This window comes from Oryctolagus cuniculus, chromosome 1 (genome assembly GCF_051225735.1).
Source record: "Oryctolagus cuniculus isolate XC-2025 breed Fujian yellow rabbit chromosome 1, ASM5122573v1, whole genome shotgun sequence".
Classification (NCBI taxonomy): domain Eukaryota; kingdom Metazoa; phylum Chordata; class Mammalia; order Lagomorpha; family Leporidae; genus Oryctolagus; species Oryctolagus cuniculus.
Window position 1 is genome coordinate 205,293,761 of NC_142867.1, and position 25,340 is coordinate 205,319,100.

Below are 25,340 nucleotides of genomic sequence, written 5' to 3' on the forward strand. Positions count from 1 at the left end.
AATGAGGCAGAGGAAACAATATCCAAGCTAGAAGACAAATCTCTGGAAATTTTACAGTCAGGCCAAAAAAAAAGAAGAAATTTAAAAACTTAAAAACAGTGTTGGAAATAATGGGATACGATCAAAAGACCCATCAATTGGGTCTTAGGAGAGCCTGAAGGTATAGAAAATGAGAAGGAACTAGATGGCCAATTTAGTGAAATAATTACAGAAAACTTCCCCAATTTAAAGAGAAGGAACTAGGAGGCCTATTTAATGAAATAATTACAGAAAACTTCCCCTAATTTGGAAAAAGAAAGGAATGTCCAAGTATATAGGAAGCACATAGAACTCCCAGCAAACATGACCAGAAAAGATCTTCACTACGACATATTATAGTCAAACTTTCCACAGTAAAGCATAAAGAAAAGATTCTAAAATGTGCATGAGAGGAACACCAGATTATTTTCAGAGGCTTTCCAGTTAGACTCACAGCTGACTTCTCATCAAAAAACCTACAGGCTAGAAGACAATAGCAAGATATAGTCCAAATCTAAATAGAAAAAAACTGTCTACCCAGAATACTGTATTTTGAAAAGCTCTTATTTGTGAATGAAGGTGAAATAAAGACCTTTCATAAAAAACAGAAATTGAAAGAATCTGTCACCACATATCCAGCCTTACGAAAGATGCTAAAGGATGCGCTACACACAGAAACACAAAAAGAAAGCCATCATCAGGAAATAATGTGAAAACAGAAAATACCCAGTAAAAGTACAAAAAAAAAAAAAGATCCAAAGTAAATGATAGGCATATTCACAGAAAAATGGCAGGGCCAAGTAGTTACTTACCAATAGTTACCTTGAATGTAAATGGCCTCAACTCTCCAGTTAAAAGATACAAACTGGCCAAGTGGATTAAAAAAGATCTATTTACTTGCTGCCTACAAGAAACACACCTTACCAACAAAGACACACGTAGACTGAAAGGGAAAGGATGGAAAAAGATATTCTATGCTAAAGGTAAGCCAAAAGGGGCAGGTGTAGCCATCCTCATATCAGACAAAATCGACATTAATACAAAAACTGTTAAGAGAGAGAAACAATTGTTAAATCAACAATAGGAGTCACTGTGTACTTGCTCCCCATGTAGGACCTCTGTCCTTAATGTGTTGTACTATGAGAATTAATGGTGGGACTAGTCTTCAACAGTACTTTATACTTTGTGTATCTGTGTGGGTACAAACTGTTGATCTTTACTGAGTATAGAGTTGATCTTCTGTATATAAAGATAATTAAAAATGAATCTTAATGAAGAATGGGATGGGAGAGGGATAGGAGGTAGGACAGAGGTGGGGGTAGGGGTGGGAGAGTGGGTGTGGAGAGAAGAACCGCTATATTCCAAAAAGCTGTACCTATGAAATTTATATTTATTAAATAAAAGATTTAAATAAAAAAGAGACAGATAAGGACACTATGTAATGATTAAAGGATCAATACTACAGGAAGACTTGACTATAATAAATGTATATGCACCCAATTACAAGGTGCCTGGTTATTTAAAAGAACTATTTATGGATCTAAAGGGAGACATAGACTCCAAAGCAGTAATAACAGCGGACTTCAACACCCCACTTTCATCAATGTGTAGATCAACCAGTCAGAAAATCAACAAACGACAGAGCTAATTGACACTATGGAAAAGTGGACCTCACTGATATCTACACAACATTTCACTGCAAGTTGCAGAATACACATTCTCCTTAGCAGTACATGGAACTTTTTATAGGATAGGCCATATATTAGGCCATAAAGCAGGTCTCAGCAAATTAAAAAAAAAGAGAGAGATCATACATTGCACCTTCTCTTCTGATCACAATGGATTGAAGCTCGAAACTAACAACTCAAGAATCTTTAGAACATATGCAAACACATGGAGACTGAACAACATGTTCCTAAATGAACAGAGTGTCATAGAAAAAAATCAAGAGAAATAAAAATCTGTACAGATGAAGATTACAATACATCACGTCAAAATTTGTAGGATTTAGCAAAAGCGGTGTTAAGAGGAATTTTATAGCAATCAGTGCCTACATCAAGAAACTGGAAAGTCACCAAATAGATGAGCTATCAATGCATCTCAATGACCTAGAAAAAAAAAACAAATTAGGAGGAAATAAGTAATAAAAATTAAGAAATAAACAAAATTGAAATGAAAACAATACAAGAGATCATAAAAATGAAGAGCTGGTTTTTTGAAAAAACAAAATTGACACACCACTAGCCCAACTAACAAAAAAGAGTTGGGAGAAGACTCAAATCAATAAAATTAGAGATGAAAAAGGAAATGTAACAACAGGTACCACAGAAATAAAAAGAATCATCAGGAATTACTACAAAGAGCTAAATGTCAACAAACTGGGAAACCTAGAAGAAATGTATAGATTCCTGGACACATACAACCTACCTAAGTTGAGCCATGAAGACATAGAAATCAGCAATAAAGATGCTTCCAACAAAGAAAAGCTCAGATCCCGATGGCATCACTCCTGAATCCTACCAGAGATTTAAAGAAGGACCAATTCCAATTCTTCTCAAGCTATTCAAAAGAACTGTAAGGGAGGGAATCCTCCCAAGCCCCACTCTCACCATTGCTATTCAATATAGTCTTGGAAGTTTTAGCCAGAACCATCAGTCAAGAAAAAGAAATCAAACAGATACAAATAGGGAAGAAAGAAGTCAAATGATCCCTAATTTGCTGATGACATGATTCTATATATAGGGAACCCAAAACACTCCTCGAAGAAACTATTGGAACTAATAAAAGAATTTGGTGAAGTAGCAGGATATAAAATGAATGCACAAAAAGTAAAAGCTGGGGCTGGCCCTGTGGCATGGTGGGTAAAGCTGCTGTTTACAGTGCCAGCATCCCATATGGGAACAGGTTCAAGACCTGGCTGCTCCACTTCCAGTCCAGCTCTCTGTTATGGCCTGAGAAAGCAGTAGAAGATGACCCAAGTCCTTGGGCCCTTGTACCATCATGGGAGAGCTGAAAAGAAGCTCCTGGATCCTGTCCATGGATCACCCCAGCTCTGGCTGTTGCAGCCATTTGGGGAGTAAACCAATGGATGAAAGATCTATCTCTGCCTCTGCCTCTGCCTCTCTGTAGCTCTGCCCTTCAAATAAATAAATAAATCTTTTAAAAATCAATAGCCTTGGGCCGGCGCCATGGCTCAATAGGCTAATCCTCTGCCTTGCGGTGCCAGCACACCAGGTTCTAGTCCCGGTCGGGGCGCTGGATTCTGTTCCGGTTGCCCCTCTTCCAGGCCAGCTCTCTGCTGTGGCCAGGGAGTGCAGTGGAGGATGGCCCAAGTGCTTGGGCCCTGCACCCCATGGGAGACCAGGAGAAGCACCTGGCTCCTGCCATCAGATCAGCACGGTGCGCCGGCCGCAGTGTGCCGGCTGCGGCGGCCATTGGAGGGTGAACCAACGGCAAAGGAAGACCTTTCTCTTTGTCTCTCTCTCTCTCTGTCCACTCTGCCTATCAAAAAAAAAAATCAATAGCCTTTGTATACACAGACAATGCCATAGCTGAGAAAGAATTTGAAAGATCAATCCTATTCACAATAGCTAACAAAAAAATTAAATACCTTTGAATAAATTTAACCAAGGCAAAGAAATCTACAATGAACATTATGAAACATTAAAGAAGGAAATAGAAGATATAAAAAAGTGGAAAAATCTTCCATGTTCATGTATTGGAAATATCAACATCATAAAAATGTCCATTCTACCAAAAGTGATTTATAGATTCATTGTGATCCCAATCAAAACCAGCAACATTCTTCTCAGATCTAGAAAAAAAATGATGCTAAAATTTATACTGGAAACACAAAGACACCAAATAGCTAAAGCAATCATAAACAATAAAAGCAAATGATATGGAGGCATCACAATACCAGACCTCAACACATACTACAGGACAATTATAATCAAAACAGCCTGGTACTGGTACAAAAATGTGTAGACCAATGGAGCAGAATAGAAACTCCAGAAATTAACCCCCACATCTACAATCAATTTACCTTTGACAAAGGAGCAAAAATAAACCCCTGGATCCAAGACAGTCTCTTCAACAAATGGTACTGGATCTTCACATGCAGAAATATGAAACAAGGGGCCGGCACTGTGTCTTAGTGGGTAAAACTGTCTCCTGCAGTGCTGGCATCCCAAATGGGTGCCAGTTTGAATCCCAGCTGCTCTACTTCTGATCCATAGCTCTCTGCTACTGCATGGGAAAGCAGTGGAAGATGGCCCAAGTCCTTGGGCCCCTGCAGCAGTGTGGGAGACCCAGAAGAAGCTCCTGGCTCCTGGCTTCAGCTAGGCGCAGCTCCAGCCATTGTGGCCAATTGGGTAGTGAACCAGCAGATGGAAGACCTCTCTCTCTGTCTCTCTCTCTTGCTCTCGCTCTGCTTCTCCTTCCCTGAGTAAGTCTTTCAAATAAATAAATAAATCTTTAAAAAAGTATGAAACAAGACCCTTACCTTACACCTTACAAAAAAAAAAAAAAAAACCTACTCAAAATGGATCAGTGACCCAAACCTATGAGGTGATACCATCAAATTACTAGAGAACACTGGGGAAACCATAAAAGACATTGGCATAGGGAAGAACTTCTTGGAAAAGACACACAGTTTTTCAAACCCAAAATTAACAAGTGGGATTACATCAAACTGAGAAGCTTCTGCCCTGCATAGAAACACTCAGCAAAGTGAAGAGGCAACCAACAGAATTGGAGAAAATGTTTGCAAACTATGCAACTGATAAAAGATTAACTTCCAGAATCTATAAAGAGCTCAAGAAACTCAATAACTACAAAACAAACAACCTAGTTAAGAAATGGGCAAAGAATTGGAACAGACACTTTTCAATAGAAGAAATTTAAATGGCCAATAGACACATGAAAAAATGCTCAGGAGTGCTAGCCATCAGGGAAATGTAAATCAAAACCACAATGAGGTTTCACCTCACTCCAATTAGAATGACTCTAATACAAAAATCAACAAACAACAAATGCTGGCAAGGATGTGGTATAGTATACTATGAAATACTATACAGTGGTTTAAAAATGAAATCCTCTCATTTGCAACAAAATGGATGTGACTGGAAACCATTATACTTAGTGAAATAAGCCAGTCCCAAGAAGAAAATACTATATGGTCTCTCTGATCTATGGTAACTAATAGAATACTTAAAAATGTAATCTATAGGAGTGAAATTAACACCTTGAGATGCAATGATTTTGAACAGCCCTTGCCTTGACTGTCGAGGAACAATATTTTTCTTGCTTGTATTCTTTTTTCTTCATAATAGTTGAATTCTTAATTTATCTCTGTAAAAAATAATAGGAAAGGGAGAGGGAGGAGGAAGAAAGGTTGAGAGTATGGTTGGGAAGGAGGTAGGGGGGAAGAATCACCAAGTTCCCAAATTTGTGTATATTAAATGCATGAAGTTGTATTCGTTAAACAAAATTAAAGATGTGGAAAAAAACTTATAGACATGGCATCAGGAATGGCAGAATCTGAGGAGTCATGGAAGCCTTCTGAAAATATAGGCTTTTATATTCCTTTCTTACATCCTTTGGTACATACACATCTCTCTCCACAGTTGATATCCAGGGTACTTCTCAGACTGGGCTGCATTCACAATGAAGTTATCATTGCCTCTGGCTAACTGTTAGGATTTTCATTTCTATCAGTCAGCACTTAGACCTTACTGCCTAGCAGGACTGAAGGCAGACACCTAGAGGCTAGCAGGGGTGAACAAGGAGCTAGATGATTTAGAGATAAAGCACCAAGATGGTGTTCTGCAAAAAGAGGAGTAAAGATAAGACTCTTGTTAAGATAAAACCGTGTTGTCAAGAAGCCATGTAATTGTATGCTTTCAGGGAGTAAAAATGTATTTGTCAGTTTGTTCTTTAACTTGTAAAAATATTTGGGGGATATTCTAGTTGATTATGCATCATTGTTATTAGGTAATCATTCTTCATTGCCACTGATCATGATGAGTAATTCCAATATTGACAAATGCAGGATATATTTTAGTTCATCCACTATAAAAGATACTTCATTAATGCAAAAGATGAATAACAAGTAGTCAAATGTTTTAGATTGCTAGAATTTTAGATTTTTTACTCCTGCTGCTTTAGAAATAAAGTTAGAATTCCTAACTAATTCCTTGAGTTTTAATAATAGAAGTAACTAATCTCTATAGGGAGCTTCACAGTATACAGTGTATTTCTAACTATTTTCTATAACTTGATTAATAAGCCCATGATGTAGGGACTATTTAAAACTTTTTTTTTGCAGATTGATTTAAGTAAAATCCGTTCTTACATGAAGTACACTGTTGTCAGCCTTTGGTGTTTGCTGCCACAGAATCTGTAGGAGAGACCACAGCAGTTCTTGTTCTGTCAGTCTCTGAAATTAATTAAGGAACATATGTATTAATTTCTGCAAGAAACTTTTTAAACCATAATATTTAATGTATGTGAACCAATTTGTACCAATCTGAAACTTTTAATATTTAATGTATGTTGGCCAGTTTGTACCAATTAGATCAGAAAAAAAGTCAAATTCATTGCTAAGATGATGAAAATAGTGCCTCATTCAATGAGCCATGTTGGAAGTATTTTATCATATTCTTGTTGGAAAGTTGTTGACTACAAAACTGAGAAATTCTTGTTATGTTGTGGCAAATGCAGTAAATTCCACCAGACATGCTACAAACCCTTGCCTTTTTACTGTGTGTGTGCACATGTGCATGTGCTACCAAGCATACAAAACTAAGGTGCTTTTGCATACCTACCAATAGATCTTTCTAAACATGTGGAAAACTAAGCTTAGAAAATTATGATTGAAAATATGGACACTGGAGCCATACTGTTTAGTTTATAACCCAAACTCCTCTACTTACTAGCTAATTTGGTCAAGTTCATAGATCTGTGTCTCAGTTCCCTCATCTACGCAATGTGGAGATAACAATAGTGTCTACCTTATGGGACTGCAGGGAGAATTAGGTAAGTTAATAATGTAAAGCACTTATGATAATATCTAGTACATAATAAACAGTATTAGCTAACATTATTATTTTGTTGATGATTTCCTAAATATCTATGGCAATCTTACTTAAATGTCTCATCAACTCTGTATGTCCTTTCCAGAAAATGAGTAATATAACTACTAATAAATTATCTTCATTAGAAAACTTCATGTTTCAATAAAGCATGTTCAGGAGAAATCATTTCACCACCTTTCCTTTTCCTAAAGGAACACTTGCTTCCTGAAGGAATGATTTCCACTGTTGAATTGAGGATGCCTTGCAACAGCTGAATGACTGTCTCCACTGAGGTTTTCCACTGGGGATCTTGATGCAACAAAAAGAAAGGCAAAAAGGAATTGGACCTGTTCCTTTGTATCCTGTACCCCATTTACAGTGTTGATTTGATAAGAGATGTGATTTAGAATGAACAGCCAGTGGTTGAATCAGAATATAGTTTGCGGCCGGCACCATGGCACTGCCTACAGCACCAGCATCCTGTATGGGTGCCAGTTTTAGTCCCAGCTGCTCCTCTTCTAGTCCAGTGCTCTGCTATGGCCTGGGAAAGCAGGAAGATGGCCCAAGTGCTTGGGCCCCTGAACCCACGTAGGAGACTAGGAGGAAGCATCTGGTTCCTGGCTTTGGATCCGTACAGCTCCAGCTGTTGTGGCCATTTGGGTCTATGCTGGCCTATTAAACATTATCTATGAGCCAGCTCTGTAACTAGGAATGTTTGTTATGTGCCAAGTATGATGCAAAAATAAACGTGCTCCCTGCTCTTAAAAAGCATGTATATTCTTTTTTAAATTTTTTTTATTTAGTAAATATAAATTTCCAAAGTACAGTTTATGGATTACATTGGCTTCCCACCCCCATAATTTCCCTCCCACTAGCACCCCTCCCATCTCCTGCTCCCTCTCCCATTCCATTCACATCAAGATTCATTTTCAATTATCTTTATATACAGAAGATTGATTCAGTATATATTAAGTAAATATTTCATCAGTTTGCACCCACACAGAAACACAAAGTATAAAAATACTGTTTCAGTACTAGTTATAGCATTACTTCACATTGGACAACACATTAAGGACAGATCCCACATGAGAAGTAAGTACACAGTGACTCCTGTTGTTGACTTAACAATTTGACACTCTTGTTTATGGTGTCAGTAATCTCCCTAGGCTCTAGTCATGAGTTGCCAAGGCTATGGAAGCCTTTTGAGTTCGCTGACACTTATCTTGTTTAGACAAGGTCATAGTCAAAGTGGAGGGTCTCTCCTCCCTTCAGAGAAAGGTACCTCCTTCATTGATGACCCGTTCTTTCCACTGGGATCTCACAGAGATTTTTCATTTAGATCTTCTTTTTTTTTTCCCCCAGAGTGTCAGATCTTCTTTTTTTTTTTCCCCCAGAGTGTTTTGGCTTTCCATGCCTAAAATACTCTCATGGGCTCTTAAGGCATTCGGATCTGGCTGAAGGGCTGATTCTGAGGCCAGAGTGCTATTTAGGACATCTGCCATTCTATGAGTCTACTGTGTATCCCGCTTCCCATGTTGGATCGTTCTCTCCCTTTTTGATTCTATCAGTTAGTATTAGCAGACACTAGTCTTGTTTGTGTGATCCCTTTGACTCTTAGACCTATCAGTGTGATCAACTGTGAACTGAAGTTGATCACTTGGACTAGTGAAATGGCATTAGTACATGTCACCTTGATGGGCTTGTATTGGAATCCCCTGGCACGTTTCTAACTCCACCATTTGGGGCAAGTCCCATTGAGCATGTCCCAAATTGTACCTCTCCCCCCTCTCTTATTCCCACTCTTATATTTTCAAAGCATGTATATTCTAATGAGAGAGATGGCCATTATTGAATAATCACAGAAATACAAAATTTCTCCTGGAAAATGGAGTGTGAAAATGTAATGGTATCATACCATCTAAAATTAGAGTATTTTTTCTAATATTCTATGGGAATTGTGTTATTTTTCTCAAGCACTTATGCTATCTTCTGCTGCTTTCTCAGGTGCATTAGCAAGCAGGTAGTTGGATCAGAAGTGGTGCAGCCAGGACTTGAACCAGCACAGGTCATTCTTAAGTAGAGTGAGATCTATGTGCACTCAGTGCTTCCTAACAGAATTGGGCTTTGCTCTTGGGAGCTTTTTCAGACCTAAGCTTGAGAGCAGATCAGTGTACGTAGTGCCAGTGCAGTCCCTGGAGAGCAGATTCCTCTGTCCCAGTGAGCTGGCATCTCCTCCTACTCTTACCTACCCCTTGGTTCCTTGGTGTGATGGGAAGCTCACGTGCACACAGAGCTACAGTACGCAACATGCACTGTTCTCTAGCACCTGTGAATCTTTTCCTCTCGGAGACAAGGTGCCACTGTCTAGGCTGCCTTCCAGCCTAGTCACTACTGTCCAGGAGAGTGTCTGCAAATACACACAGAAAGAGGAGCAGGAGAGAAGACAGGCCACTGGAAAATTCAAGAGCAGAATTGTCTGAGAGAGACCCAGCCTTGTTTTCTGAGCAGTCTAAATCCTGTATCTCTGAGTCAGGGGCCAGACAATAGAGTGTGTGTGTGTTTCAGAGAGGGCCAGAGACACACAGGAAGAAAGAGTGCACATGCCAGAGACACAGAAAGAAGGAAAGAGAGAAAGAATCAGAGAGAAAGGGGCGGGGAGACAAGACCCCTATACAGAGTGACAGAAACACAGCAAGAGAAATTAGACCTGCTTTGCATGTAGTTTGTTGAGAGTGGAAACCCCTCACAGATTCTTGCTGCAGGTTGGCATCAGTCCTGGCCCTCAATATGGTTATGAGTTTCCACCTTTTTCACTATTGTTGCATATATATTTTAGTGAACAATTGAGACATGATCCATCAGAGGCTGTCAGGCGAGTCTGGAACATATTAGAATCTTTGATCGCTAGTACTTGAGGACATGGAGTGAAACTCTATGGAACCAGGACAAGCCTCCAGCCCCTTGACACTAAGAATGGAGAAGCAGTGATACGACTAGGAAATGGGTACCATGTGAGTCTTCAGAGCTGCAGAAAGTTAGTCTGCAGTACTAGGGCTGACACCAGGATCCCCTCAGGCCTGGGAAAACCACACAGCAGCCTGCTCAGAGCTGGGGAGAACCCCGTGGCTCTCCATAAGCAGACCTACGTTAGGAACCCCAGGCACAGGTAACAGAGTGACAGCAGGGGCCAGTGAGGGTGAGCAAAAGGGGAGTGAGTAAACTTTTAACCCTAAGAGTCTAAGACTCAGGTGGAGCCTGAAAATTGAAGACTAAATGTTCTGGACCCACCTGACAGCTTTTGATGGATCCTGTCGCAGTTGCTCTCTAAAATATATATGCAACAATAGTGAAAAAGTGGAAACTCATAACCATACTGAGTGCCTGGACTGATGCCAACCATGTGAGGCAAAAGACATGCTTCATCTGCATTTCCTAAACCTAATTCTGGATATTTCTGTTGCTCGAGTCCCTCAGGTTTGATGCCAGGCGAGGCAAGGAGCATGGAAGTGCCCCTTCCTCCCTTCAGGCAGACCTAGCCAGATTCTAATTTCTTCAGAGAACGCGACATCCCCATCTGCACCATACCCTGCTGTATGGGCTGATTCTAGGAATTCACTTGTCTCTTCCCCCATCCAAGGCTGTTATCTTCTAAACCAGGCCTTTTTAGAATTCAGGACAAATCAAGCAACAATGTCAACAACACATGTCTCACACACATAACTCAGCCAAATCAGAAGTGCTTTACTTTTAGACCTTTGTGTCTCCTATAAATTCGAAAATCCGTTTAGAAATATAATCAGCTCCTGTCAAACAAGGAACATTATTGATCGAACAGCCATGAGGTAAATTAAACCAGCTATTTAAGTAATCTCACTTAAAGAATTTTAGACACCAAGCTAGGATACATGCTCATTTTTAAACATCTCTTTCAAATCATTTCTTGCAATACAAGAGACCATAAATGGTGCTTCACCTGATTCTGGGAACAAAAGTAACTATATTTAGCTTCTGAGGCTTATAAAAATACACACAATAGTTCAGGGATAAGTAACAGAGGGATGGCTTGAGTTTCTTTACAAGAGCCCTGTGTGATGGATGCTGTCTATAAATCACCACTGCAGGTTCTGATGCCCTTTGTTGGCGTGGCCTGTGCCTGGCACGTGGACTCCCCAGGCTGGCTGGGTACCATTCTGAAGCTAGATCAAATACACCAGGATGAAATGTTTGGAAACAGATGTCATTAAGCCGTCAGCAGAAGCAGACATAATCCAGATGGGGGAAGCCACTTTCAGCACCGATGCACAAAATAGCCAAGGAGAGCTGACAGTCAGAATCATGTGACCACAGAGCTGGCACTGCAGGCAGTTATCTGAGAAGCTTGGAAATCCTCCATTTCAAAGAATAACCCACCCTAATTGGAAGCACTTCTGACAAATAAAATGCCAGAGGAAAATGCTGTCACCTTTCCTTTTCCAAATCATAAATTACCCTCATTTCCTGGAAAAGGATGTCTAGACAGACATATTGCCCCTTGAAAGAACAAGAGACCTGATCTTTGAGAATCTTGCTTGAAGAGGTATAAACATTTCAGCCATTCAGACTTCCAGAACCTCAGGGTAGAAAACTGCCACAAATGATCAATGAATGCCTGCTCTCAGAGGTCAGGCCCTAGGAGTATGAGCTGGCTGAGGCTATTTAAAAAAAAAAAAAGAAGAAGAAGCCTGTTCTCCTTGGGATAAAGCACATTCTGGCAGAGCCACAAAAGGGAAAATTATAGCAATCAATATGAAGGTTCCAGCCAAACTCATCTTTGCTTCTGCTGTAATAGATCAACTTTTGAGTGCTAAAATCAGCACAATTTACAGATTCAGGGTGTTGGATGTGGGAGTCAAAACTGAGTGGAATTGAAACGATTGTAGACCCTCGGCACATACCCAAGGGTTAAGGCTTCCTCTCACATTCGCATTTGAAAATCTCCTTCACCACTTCAGGTGACTTGTAGCACACTGGCTGCCTACATCCTCTCTTGATACAATAAGCAGATAATGTATAGATGTGATATATAAGCTTTGAAATAATTCATAGAGAAGCTTCTATAAAGAATTCTACTTATGTTCAAGCTTGAGGACTAGTCCTATGGAATTTTCCAAAGAACAGATAAAACCCAGGAAGCATAGCCTACCTATAGGACACTCGGGGAATTCAAAGTAACACCCCCCCCTCCCCACTAAAAGATGGCCATGATCTGGAAACTGAATGTGTTACTTACATGACAAAAAGGAATTGCAGGTCAGATTAAATTAGGGCTTTGAGGTAGAGGGATTATCCTGGATTATCCGGATGTTCTTACAAGGACAGGCAGGAGGGCCAAAGAGAAGAAAAGGTGAGGATGGAACCAGAAGTCAGGATGATCAGATTGCTGGAAAGGTGCCATAAGCAAGGAAAAGCAAGTGGCTTCTAGAAGCCAGCAAACACCAGCGGCGAGTTCTACCCTGGAGATTCCAGAACAAACACAGCCCAGCGAACCTGATTTTGGACTTCTGGCTTCCAGAACCTCCAGAGGATCTACTTGTATTGTTTTCAGCAATTCAATTTGTGGTAATTGGTTACATTACCAAAGGAAACTAATAGAATCAATATCTTTTGTTTTTAACATCTTTTTTTTTTCATTCTCATCTTCTAATGCCAGTACCAAATGAAATACCCAAGACAATCAAGATTTCTGGAATATTATTTTTTATTGTTTTAGGGACAACTGCTTAAAAACCTTAGTCACTTTCCCCTGCCATGATACTATAGTTCACTCCTTCTAGGAGTGTTTGCATTTCCAATTAGGACTAGGGAAGACAACATCTATGAAAGGAAAGAGAAGTTGCCTTGAGTAATTACTTAAAACCAGACACCATTGCAGGTATTTTTCATATACTGTATTTGATCTTCTCAAACTTCCTCCCCTCCATTTTGCATCAAAAGGCACTAGGGTTCCAAAAATGTAAGTAACATACTGTGAGCAAGTCACCGAAGCTGAGATTAAAGCCCAAATCTATAGGAATCTGGAACTCCAGTTCTTTCCAGTAGACAATGCTGCTTCTAAATGACGTACACAAGCTAAGATGTTAACAGTGGAATGCCTGCCTCCGCTTGGATTAAGTGATTTGGGTAGCAGGCAATACTTCCTGGAAAGACAAAGGTGAGGGGGCAACTTGAGGAGTTCCCAGAATCTTTCTGAGGAATCATGGACACTGCTGTGTGTCCTCTCAGGATGAAACCAATCACCAGTGTGTCACTACTCCTAATTCTTTTAAATCTCCTTCTAGGGGTGTTTGCATTTGGACTTTTTGCTACTGACATTTTTGTAAATGCTGGACAAGTGGTCACGGGGCACCTAACACCATACTTCCTGACAGTGTGCAAGCCGAACTACACCAGTACAGACTGCCGTGTGCACCACCAGTTCATCAACAATGGGAATGTTTGTACTGGGGACCTGGCAGTGATAGAAAAGGCTCGGAGATCCTTTCCCTCCAAACATGCTGCTCTGAGCATTTACTCTGCCTTATATGCCACGGTGAGTGTGCATGTCTTGCTGCATCTCCCAAGTCAAGTTTTTGCTTGGATTTCTGTCCCTCTGCCATCCTTATCTCTATTCTTTCATCAGTCATTTACGGTGATTTTTAAAGTCATGTGTCACATGTTTATATTCTATCATTACATTATTGACATAACAGTCCCCCTACCCTGATCCCACTCTCAACACCCCAATATAATATCCTGACCTGCCAGATAATAGTTCTAGAGAAAATTGTGAGAATCCCCTAGCTACAGCCTCTTATTTTACAGATGCAAAAACTACCCAAAGAGTCACTAAGAGTATACACTCCAAGCTGGGACTCGGGCTCCTGGCACCATGTCTGGGATTCTCAACACCCATACAGCAACACCTCTATCTTACACTTGCCTACAAATCTGTATGTAGGGTTCTTACATGAGGGCTACCCTAGCTACATGCAGACATGGATAAACACACAGCTTTCCCTTGCTTCTTCAGACACTCTCCCCACCCCTTTACAATGTAATCCTAGAACAACCCAGTACTCCCAAGATCACTTCTTTTTGCTTCCCAAGTCACCCAATCCTTGATTGCCCCATTGGAATATAGTGCTTCCCAGTGTTGCTCATCTTGAAGAAAACTCAGTGTTCCTTTCACTCTCCTACTCTGTTTGCACCCATATGGGAATGACCTCATTTCACATTACTCTGGAGTGCGCTTTCTCTGAAATGCAGGGTTCAGCTCAAGAGTTCCATGTGCTGTTACCTTAGTATCACTGTGGCATCAGCATTTCTCAGAGGAGGAGTCACTGTGGAAAACAGTCCTCTTCCTTACTTCAACTTATTTCACATTCAGGATATGACCAGTCTGGAGATTCTCAGTGAAAGGTAGGAGAGGAGAAGGCAGAAGAAAGATTCCTTTGCAACTCTCCAGTGTTCCCAGATTTTCTGGGTAGGCCCTGACCCCATCTTGAGGGAGCTGTGTAGCCGTCTCGCTATGAGAGGAACTACAAGGAGGCATCTTCCACCTTTGAGGGAAGAGGGCCTTTGCCATCACCTGGAGAAAAGGTGATCAGCTTCCGGTCTAATATGTAGTAGTGTATAATTTGTGGAATATTCTTTTTAAATGGGAATAGATACTGGCCTTCATATCCCATTTATACATCTAGAGGATCAATTTGGCAATGACCAGCTCCTCAATATAAATAAATCTCCTTTTTTGTTCCTTTTAGATCTACTGTTTAAACAATATTTAATAAAATGATTTCAGCTACACCCAAACTTAAGGAAGCACAAACAATATAAAAGCCTCAACATATAAAACAGGTCAGCTGTAGCTTGGTTAAACAGCTTTAAAAAAAAATCTATGTTAGGTATTTTTTAACAAAGAAAGCCCTCCGAGGGATTCATTATATTTTCCAAACTCAGAATACTGACCCGTGCTACATCATCTGGAACCTAACTTGTATGAAGTATGATTATGTGCCTTTTCCTGTATTTCAACATCAGGCTCAAGTCACTGCTGTGTGCAGTTTCATCTCATCAAATGAGACAAACTTCTTTGGGGAAGAAGCATCTTTATAGTCAACTCACACAGAATGGCTGCTGCTGTAGCACATGTTCAAGAATTCAGATGTAATCCAACTTAAATCACAAATCACAGATCATAATCAGAAAAACTGATATAAAAATTTCACTTGCATATTTTCCGAACCTCTGTTACATGTTAAATACCTTCATAAGTTAGCAAGGATTTCCTTGATATTAGTTAATTCTAGGAAGGATATTAACCATAGGATTATGCTCTTCATAGTTTGCAATCTTATAGAAAACATTTGTAAAGGATATAATTAAAAGACAATATAGAAACATAAATAGTGAAGATTTCAAGTAAAATTTTACACATGGTCTCAGAGTAGTGCAATAATACTTCATGTAACTTCTATCTAACAAGCTTTGTTAAAAAGTCCCATTTTTGTTATTTACACCAGTATTAAAGCATCACTCTGGGAAATTAAGATTCCAGTGCATATTATAAAATGCATCTAGTTGAACTTAAGTACTCAGGCCATACAAACACTATAGCTTAGCATTTTAGGATCAGCATTTAAAGAGTTGCTAAATTCAGCACATTTGTTAAGAAATGATGGATCAATGATGCCCTCTGGTGGTGCTTTGTACCCATTACCAACAACATTCTACCTATTTGAAAGAGGCACACCTTCCTAAACTCCAGACCAGAGACATATTTTATTATACCCATGCAACTTGTTTGTGCCCTGTTCCTCACAAATAAAATCCCATATCTTAGGTGTCACCATTTCCATTATCCTTTACCTATTTCAGATCTTCTCAGTCTTCTGTAGGTCATGGCACATGTAGAAGAGTTTATTTTAATACTCACTAGAGCAAATGGATAGAGCCAAGTATAGCTATCCCAATGAATATGGGAATTTGTTTCCACTCCAATGGAGACAGTTTTGTGGGACAAAGCAGTTGGGAGTGTCTGATTCAGTTCATCAGCACTTGTATTATTGCCTGAAAGTAGGAAGCAGCAGCTAGGGCTATGGGAACAGAAAAAGTAAAAGGTACAATTGCTCAACTACCTGGTCTTCTCTACCATAAAATTAATTCTGAGGTTTATTTTGTATCTGAGTTTTCTAATACCCCAAACTGTGCTCTGATTTGCTGCATAAAAAGTACATGTTCTGAATTTGATCGATACTATGCAGTCATTTCTTATATCACTGTCACTTCTGTCCATGCACCTACTAGAATATATAGATGATTAATAGACATCTGATCATTGCTGTTGCTGCACTTATTTCCTACCTGATTTTTCTTTGCTGAGTAGCTTCATGGAGTTCTCCAAGGAAAACTAGTTGGTGTGGTTGCTCTGACATAAGCCTTTGCTTGTGTGGCTGGCGTGTGTCCATGCATGCATGTGTATACACCACCACAAGAGGGCAGCCTTGTCACTCCTGACTTCTGTCCTACTCCAGATGTACATCACAAGCACAATCAAGACAAAGAGCAGCCGACTGGCCAAGCCGGTGCTGTGCCTCGGGACCCTTTGCACAGCCTTCCTGACTGGCCTCAACCGAGTCTCTGAGTATCGGAACCACTGCTCAGATGTGATTGCGGGCTTCATCCTGGGCACTGCAGTGGCCCTGTTTCTGGTAGGTCAGCTTCACTCTCTTTTCCCCTTCTTGTGCCTCTAAAACCACATCAAGACAGGTTTCCCAGACTTCAGTCTAAATCCATGTTCCTTCTGTCTCAAGTTCATGAATTACATTTATTCCCCAAACATTATGCATCCTTTTACTTCAAAAATTATTTTAAAGCATTTTTAGAAAAATTATATTGAATATAAATTTCAAAAGTACAACTTTTGGATTATAGCGTTTTTCCCCCTGTAACCTCCCTCCCACCTGCAAACCATCCCATCTCCTACACCCTCTCCCATCCCACCCCTCATCAAGATTCATTTTTAATTATCTTTATGTACAGAAGATCAACTTAGTAGATACTAAGTAAAGATTAACAGATTGCACCCACACAGACACACAAAGTATAAAGTACTGTTTGAGTAGTAGTTTTACCATTAATTCACATAGTACAACACATTAAGGACAGAGATCCTACATGAGGAGCAAGTGTACAGTGACTCCTGTTGTTGATTTAACAACTTACACTCTTATTTATGATGTCAGTAATCACCCAAGAAAAGCACATTTTCTTTCAGAAATATAACTGCTGTATTTCCTCAGAGGGTCAGGGACAGGTAGATTCCAGAGGACAGCTTGCTGTACTTCCTCCCACACTGGTTTTCAGACTGGGGCTGAGAACACCAATACTTTGCCATAACTTCAAATGAGCATTCTTAATTTTTTAAGATTTATTTTATTTGAAAGACAGAGTTACAGAGAGAAGTAGAGAAAGAGAGAGGTCTTCCATCTACTGGTTCACTCCCCAGATGGCCACATCGGCCAGAGCTGTGCCAATCCAAAGCCAGAAGCTTCTTCCAGGTCTCCCACACAGGTGCAGGGGCCCAAGGACTTAGGCCATGTTCTACTGCTTTCCTAGGCCATAGCAGAGAGCTGGATGGGAAGAGGAGCAGCTGGGACTAGAACCAGTACCCATATGGGATGCTGACGCTTCAGGCCACGGCTTTAACCCACTGCACCACAGTGCCAGCCCCAAATGAGCATTCTTTAAATATTCATTTGCCATGTATTGGGAGAAACTACATGTTGCTTGTAGAGGGAACAAAGAACAGAAAGCTGTTGTGGACACAGGCAGCCTTTTTTTCCAGTATTTTAAGAAACTCGGCCTTGGCCTCTGGATTCATGGAATTTCATGTTCAGAAATATGAAAGCCTGGGGCCAGAATTGTAGTGTAGCAGGTTAAGCCAATATCTACAGTCCAGCATCCCATTTGGGCACCAGCTGAGTCCCAGCTGCTCCACTTCCAATCATGCTCCCTGCTAATTTGTGCCTAGGAAAGTAGCAGCAGATGCCCCAAGTGTTTGGGCCCTTGTTATCCCACATTGGAGACCCAGAAAAACCCCCTGGCTTCATCTTGGCCCAAGTTGGGGCCATTTGGGGAGTGAACCAGTGGATTGAAGACCTCGCTCTTACCTGCTATATATATATTTATATATATATACACATACATATTTATATATGTATATATAACTCTTTCAAATAAATATTTTAAAAAAGATACAAAAGTTCTACAGATGACCACACTACTCGTTTTAGAAGACGTCCATGATTATTTGAACATATCTATTGGGTATCTCATTTCCACGATCAGTGGCTTCCCTATGACATTTAATCTTCCTTAAAAAGAGTTTTTACTGTAAGTTTTCTCCAAAGCTTTACATTTCTGATGTGTTAATTCCTCAAGTAGATGGAGGCCTGGACACCTGCTCACCTAGGAAATCTCTTCATTGGAATTGGATTAGATGTTAACTTGTACTCTTTCCTGTATTTTTTTCAGTCTTATTGGGGTATGATATAAATATACAATGTGGTAAGTTTTGATGCAAAAACAGCCCTCTCTACCTTTCTCTGAAGGGAGGAGAGAACCTCCACTTTGACTATGACCTTGTCTAAACAAGATAAGAATCGGAGAACTCAGAGGGCTTTCATAGCCTTGGAAACTCATGACTGGAGCATAGGGAGATTACTGATGCCATAGACAGGAGTGTCAATTGGTAAAGTCAACAACAGGAGTCACTGTGCACTTACTCCTCATGTAGGATCTCTGTCCTTAATGTGCTGTACATTGAGATTTAATGCTATAACGAGTACTCAAACAATATATTTCGCTTTGTGTTTCTATGGGGGTGCAAACTGTTGAAATCTTTACTTAATGCATACTAAACTGATCCTCTGTAAAAAAAAAAAAAAAAAGAAATTATCAACTCCCAACTCGACTCTCACTGGGATTAAACATGACAATAGGTCTGATCTGATTTCATCATCATTTAAAAAAATCATCTATTATTTTTCACTTTATGTTTCTGTGTGGGAGCAAACTGTTGAAATCCTTACTTAATGTATACTAAGCTGATCTTCTGTATATTAAGATAATCGAAAATGAATCTTGATGTGAATGGAAGGGGAGAGGGAGTGGGAAAGGGGAGGGTTGCGGGTGGGAGGGACGGTATTGGGGGGAAGCCATTGTAATCCATAAATCGTACTTTGGAAATTTATATTCATTAAATAAAAGTTAAAAAAAAAGAAAGCTAAGAATATAAAGAGAATTGAAAAAAAAAAAAAACAGCCCTCTCACTCATCCTTCCTCTACCCTCATTCCCAGGCACCCACTTATCTGTTATCTCTATGAGTTTGTCTTTTTTGGGATTTCACGTAAATGGAATCATATGAAATGTCTTCCCCCGCCCCTTAGCCTCTTTTAATCACCATAGTTACTTTGAGATTCCTCCATGTTATAGAATATATGAAAAATATAGAATGCATATGAAAAATGTAGAATTCCACTGTATGGGCATACCACAGACGTTCAGTTTTCTATTGTTACCTTTAAGGATTTAAAATAGACCCAGAAGCGTTTACATTGAATCACCAGCCCCTGAGTCTCTAATATTATTCATTAAATGAATCCCCTAAAAATATTCAGGAAGCTTCTGTAAGGAGAAAGAAGCCATTATGGAATCAAAGGACCTTGGAGCTGTCATTTCTGGTCCAAATGCCTGTAAGACTGGCATCACACATATATGAATTTTATAGTCATTTACCTTAATTTCTGTTTCCCATTCTTCCTCCCTGCCCATGCCAACACACAAAATATATATGCCTCTCCCAACATCTGACACAGTTTCCCAACATTTTCTGTCTGCTATGGAATACACAGAAAATGCTCACACTGATTTGCAGCACCAATTATAAAGCTCCATTGCACTTCAAAATTACTTTGAGTGGATCCAAGCTTTCTCTTTCTAAGGAAAGATGGAGGAAGAGTGGAGAGCAAATTCTTGGGTAAAGTTACAAAAGAAGTGGTGAAGTGATCCTGAGGTGTTTATATATTATACAAAATATTTTCAGAGGCAAACTTCTTTTTTTTTTTTATTTATTTAACAGGTAGAGTTATAGACAGAGAGAGAGAGACAGAGAGAAAGGTTTTCCTTCCATTAGTTCGCTCCCCAAATGGCCACCACAGCCGGCGCTGCGCCAATCCAAAGCCAGGAGCCAGGTGCTTCTTCCTGGTGTCCCATGCGGGTGCAGGGGCCCAAGCACTTGGGCCATCTTCCAGCTGCCCTCCCGGATCACAGCAGAGAGCTGGACTGGGGAGCAACTGGGACTAGAACCCGGTGCCCATATAGGATGCCGGTGCCAGAGGCGGAGGATTAACCTAGTGCGCCATGGCACCGGCCCCAGAGGCAAACTTCTTAAAATAGAAAGAGAGGCTGGAGTTGTGGCACAGCAGGTTAGGCTGTCACCTGCATCACTGGCATCCCATATGCCAGTTCAAGTCCCAGCTGCTCCATTTCTGATCCAGCTCCCTGCTAATGTGCCTAGGAAGACAGCAGAAGATGGCCTGAGTGCTTAGGCCCCTGCACCATGTGGGAGACCCATTTGGAGTTCTAGGCTCTGGGTTAGGCCTGGCCCAACCCCAGCTGTTGTGGCCACATGGAGAGTGAGCCAGACTTTGTGCTTTCCTCCTCTCTCTGTAACTCTGCCTTTAAATCAGAGAGAGAGAGAGAGAGAGAGAGAGAGAGATAATATGAATGAATATAAATAACTTCAAGAGAAGACAAGATTTTTTTAATGTTTCTTTATTTTTTTATTATTATTTTTTTTGACAGGCAGAGTGGACAGTGAGAGAGAGAGAGACAGAGAGAAAGGTCTTCCTTTGCCATTGGTTCACCCTCCAATGGCCGCCGCGGCCGGCGCGCTGCGGCCGGCATACCGCGCCGATCTGATGGCAGGAGCCAGGTACTTCTCCTGGTCTCCCATGGGGTGCAGGGCCCAAGCACTTGGGCCATCCTCCACTGCACTCCCTGGCCACAGCAGAGAGCTGGCCTGGAAGAGGGGCAACCGGTACAGAATCCGGCGCCCCGACCGGGACTAGAACCCGGTGTGCCGGTGCCGCAAGGTGGAGGATTAGCCTAGTGAGCCGCGGCGCCGGCTAGAAGACAAGATTTTTAAGGAAGATAAATGACATATAAATGAAGGCTTGAGCCCCAAAGAAAAGCCAGAGTTCTTGTGATTTGTCAGTTCTGAAGCCAACCAGCCCCAACTCAAAGGAAAGAGTAGTTCTGATTGTTCCAAACATGTCTTGAGGTCTTTGTGGGTCAATGTTGGTGAAAGTCTTTGTGTATGCTGAAACCACAAATGTAGATTCTGCTTAACTAAACTTGTTTTCTCTCAGCAATTTGCAATCCTATCTCCCATCAATCAGTTACTGTTTGGTCTGCTATTGCTTTCAAGTGATTTCCCAACTGTATTGAAACTTGTTTTCCACACGTCATCTTTACGAAAGACCCAAGTGTGCTGTTGAACTGCTCTGGCACGACAGGGATGATCCTGTCTGCATGTTCCTGCTTGTTTACACAGATCAAATATGCCCCCCCGCTGGGGATTGGGAGGGGAAGGATGTCATGGAGGGGACTGGAGGCATTCCAAAGTGAAACCTGGAGACAGAAAAAGAGCAGAAACAGAATGGCAGCATACCATCTGCACATGTTCAGTATTGTTTGACATACAAGTATTTCCCATGAGATGTGGGAGAAAGGGGAAAGAAATGATTTTTGCACAAATTATTACATATCTTAAATATATACATCTTTTAAGATTTTTATTTGAAAGGCAGTGCGACAGATGGGGAGAAACAGAGAAAGAAAGATACCCGACCTGCTGGACATTCCCCCAAATGACCACATTAGTCAAGGCTAGGCCAGACCCAAGCCAGGAACCAGGAACTCTTGAGTCTACCATGTAGATGGCAGGGACCCAGATACTAGAACTATCTTCTGCTGGTTTCCCAGGTGCATTTACAGGGAACTGGATTGGAAGTGGAGCAACTGAGCTTCAAACCAGCATCCCAATATGGGATGCCTGCATCACAAGAAATGGCTTAGGCCAAGGTGCCATATTGACCCCTACCTATACATCAAACCATGAAGCCCTAGCAACATTTTATCTTCATTTTATAAAAGAGGAAAGTGAGGCATAACATAAATCATTGGCATAACAGCTACTCAACCAACAAGCCATGAATCAACCCGAGTCATTCAACTCCAGCGTTACTAATCCTTCCCCATCTTCCATTCTATGAGTGAAGGAAGTTTCAACAGAACTGGGGAGTAAACTGGAGGTGAGACAGGTAGAATGTATTCATGGAAATGTTCTTCAGTGTTTGCAGAAAGACTCAAAGCCACTGGCTATAGAAATGCAGATGGAGAACAATGAGAAGGAACAGAAAGAGGCAATAAAAACTACATGGACAAAAGGAACAGAGAAAATGATAAAAGCAGAATTAACGATGAAGTGGTCTTGGTAGGAAAGAAAAATTTGACATAATAGGGAAAAATTTTAATGGAAGCAGTAAAAAGAAACTACCAATTATGAATCACTCAATCCAAACAAACAATCACATAATCTGATGATGATCATTTTGGGTAGAGGTTAAACACCAGCTGACATTGACTGAGGATTTGTTCAAATTTGGCAATTTTCAAAGGCAGAATGATATAGTAACATGATTTATGGGTTCTGGAGTTTAAATGTCTGCATGCCAAGTTAGTTAACCTTTCTGTGCTTTCTTATCTACGATGGAGATGATAATAGTACTTCCTATGTAAAATTATTGGGCAGGTTAAGATGAAATGAAGTAAACCTACAAATGCAGAACAAGATAAACAGTGTCTCTCTGGAAGTGTTAGCTGTTATGAGTTGACTTGCATTCATCTGTCTTTAATTGTTACGAATCAAGGAGGTAGCATTTTTCCATTTTACGGGTGAATAGATAGGCTTGATGGAGTGGGTTGATTAGCACCAGCTCTCTAGTAATGAAAGAAATGTTTCCTCAGCACTTGAGCTGTTTTCAGCGGACTCCAAGTTTTTCTTTGACCTCTTCATTCAAAGGAGGAAAAGTCACTATGGTAATGATATCCAAGTACAAAAGGCTGCCACTTTGCAATGGCCAGGCATGGACAGCTCCCATCTGACCCCAGTCTTTTTTCCCCTCATTCTGCAGGGAATGTGTGTGGTCCATAACTTTAAAGGAACACAAGGATCTTCTTCCAAGCCCAAACCGGAGGATTCCCGTGGAGTAGCCCTAATGGCTTTCCCAAGGATAGAAAGCCCTTTGGAAACCTTAAGTGCACAGGTATAGTAAAGTGGATTTGGCAAACTAAACCCATAGACTCAACCTTGTAAGGGTATAAAATCAACCCATTCCCCTCCTGGAGGCAGGATACCACTGAATGCACCCAGTACCATTAAAAGTTGGATTTATTCATTGAAAAGGCCCTCAAGAAAAATCTTCAGAGCCTCTCTCAATGAATCCTGTATCCATTCTAGGGATTGGCAAGCATAAATCCCCAAGAAGTCCTTATTAACCTCTAACTTAAATCCCAGCTCCTTCCAGATACTCTGATCTCTATGTAACACCACATGCATGAGGTTTGGACTAATAACACAGGAAGTAATTTGACTTAGTAACTAGCATAATTCAAATGTCCCACACATAGTATCTGCAGAAGATTGGCTCCAGAAACCCTGAGAATACCAAAATCTGTGACTGTGCAAGTATCATACATAAAATGATAAAATATTTGCATATATGTGTGACATCCTGCATACTTTCAGTCATCCTTACTTATAGAATCTAATATAAATGCTATATAAATAGTTGTCATACTGTACTATTTAGGGAATAATAAAAGTGAAGGTTCTGCATAACTTTAATACATTTTTTTTCAAATGTTTCTGAAGTGTGGTTGGTTGAACCCATGAACACAGAACCCACAGATATGGATGGCCAAATATATTTGGAAAGAAGAAGTTTCCAGTTCTGAAAGCTGGGGGCACATTCAAAAATCTACAATAAACATCATTTTGAGTCCATTTTGTTGATAACAAAAACTCATAGCAGTAATACTTCTTTATCAGTTATTCAACAAAAGAACCTTACTTCCCACCAGGGACACAAAAATAAATAGAAATAGTCATTGCCTTCAAAAAACTCAGATGAGCAGGAAAGATGGATATAAGTGGGTAGGTGTATGATGTGAATTGTATTCTAATGTACTATATGAGCACAAATTATTTTTAAAAATATATTTTTAAATATATATAAAACAAAAATATTTCTTTTTTAAAATAAATCTACTTTAATAGGGAAAGCCAGGGATAAAATATACCAACTGAAAAGACCTTGGAAAGATGGTACAAAGCACATTTGCCTAGAAAATTTGCTAGGTGCTTTATAAATACAATATAAAGTACCTCAAAATGTTCATGGAAAATTTGGATTAAAGATAGGTTTATTTTGGTGAAAACACTGAAATTCATGCATAGTTTCTTCATAATACACATTTTTCAGGCACCTTTTGAAGACCCCATCATGTACAAGGATTACAGTGTTTTTCCAAATTTCTTTTAATTCCATTTTCCATGAACTTTTTAAAGTACCCTCATATAGTCTTATTTTCCTATTCTTACACACTATTGAATAGATATAGTTGCCTTCTCATAGATAAACAACAGAATTCTGAAGTCAGCAATGTAATTTTCCCAAGGTCACACAGCAAGAGTGAAGGCTGGGACACATAATCCTTTAGGCAGTATCAGACATCTCTCTGATATAAGCTATCCTAAGTCTTTTCACCTTTAATGAAATCTTAATTTTATTAATGAGCCAGAATAACAACCAATAAGGCTATTTCCATTTGGAGAAAACTATTTAATGTTCTCTGTTGAGCCAAGTGCCAAGTATTTTTCATTGCTTTTTCCTTGACTTGTATTAAGGCGAACATTTTGACTTGGTATAAGTAGAAATAACTTTGAAAAAATTATCCCTGGCTTATTTATATATAGCTGATTTACATAGGCAAATGATGGATTAGTAAATATCTGGTGAAGAGATGACAAAATAGTCTCTCTAGATTTTCTTCCCTGGCTACATTCTTGTTCCCATTGAGGTCTGAGTAGTTGTCTCTAC

General features: G+C 40.1%; 1 protein-coding gene and 1 long non-coding RNA gene across 10 annotated transcripts in view; one reads left to right on the forward strand and one right to left on the reverse strand.

Moving 5' to 3' along the window:
* The window catches only part of PLPPR1 (phospholipid phosphatase related 1), a 335,427-nt gene that overhangs the window by 305,593 nt on the left and 4,494 nt on the right, over positions 1-25,340 (forward strand). For all 9 annotated transcript variants that reach the window (XM_051856156.3, XM_051856164.3, XM_089301257.1 and 6 more), the window contains exons 5-7: positions 13,412-13,662; positions 16,646-16,822; positions 23,373-23,504. In XM_051856156.3, coding sequence (XP_051712116.1) covers positions 13,412-13,662; positions 16,646-16,822; positions 23,373-23,504 — 560 coding nt within the window. The remainder of the gene's footprint in view (positions 1-13,411; positions 13,663-16,645; positions 16,823-23,372; positions 23,505-25,340) is intronic.
* LOC149128832 (uncharacterized) overlaps positions 5,122-25,340 on the reverse strand; it is a 28,568-nt gene continuing 8,349 nt past the window's right edge. The window contains exons 2-3 of the long non-coding RNA XR_016211216.1: positions 6,374-6,457; positions 5,122-5,370 (exon numbers count right to left, since the gene is read on the reverse strand). This is a non-coding gene — a long non-coding RNA (uncharacterized LOC149128832). The remainder of the gene's footprint in view (positions 5,371-6,373; positions 6,458-25,340) is intronic.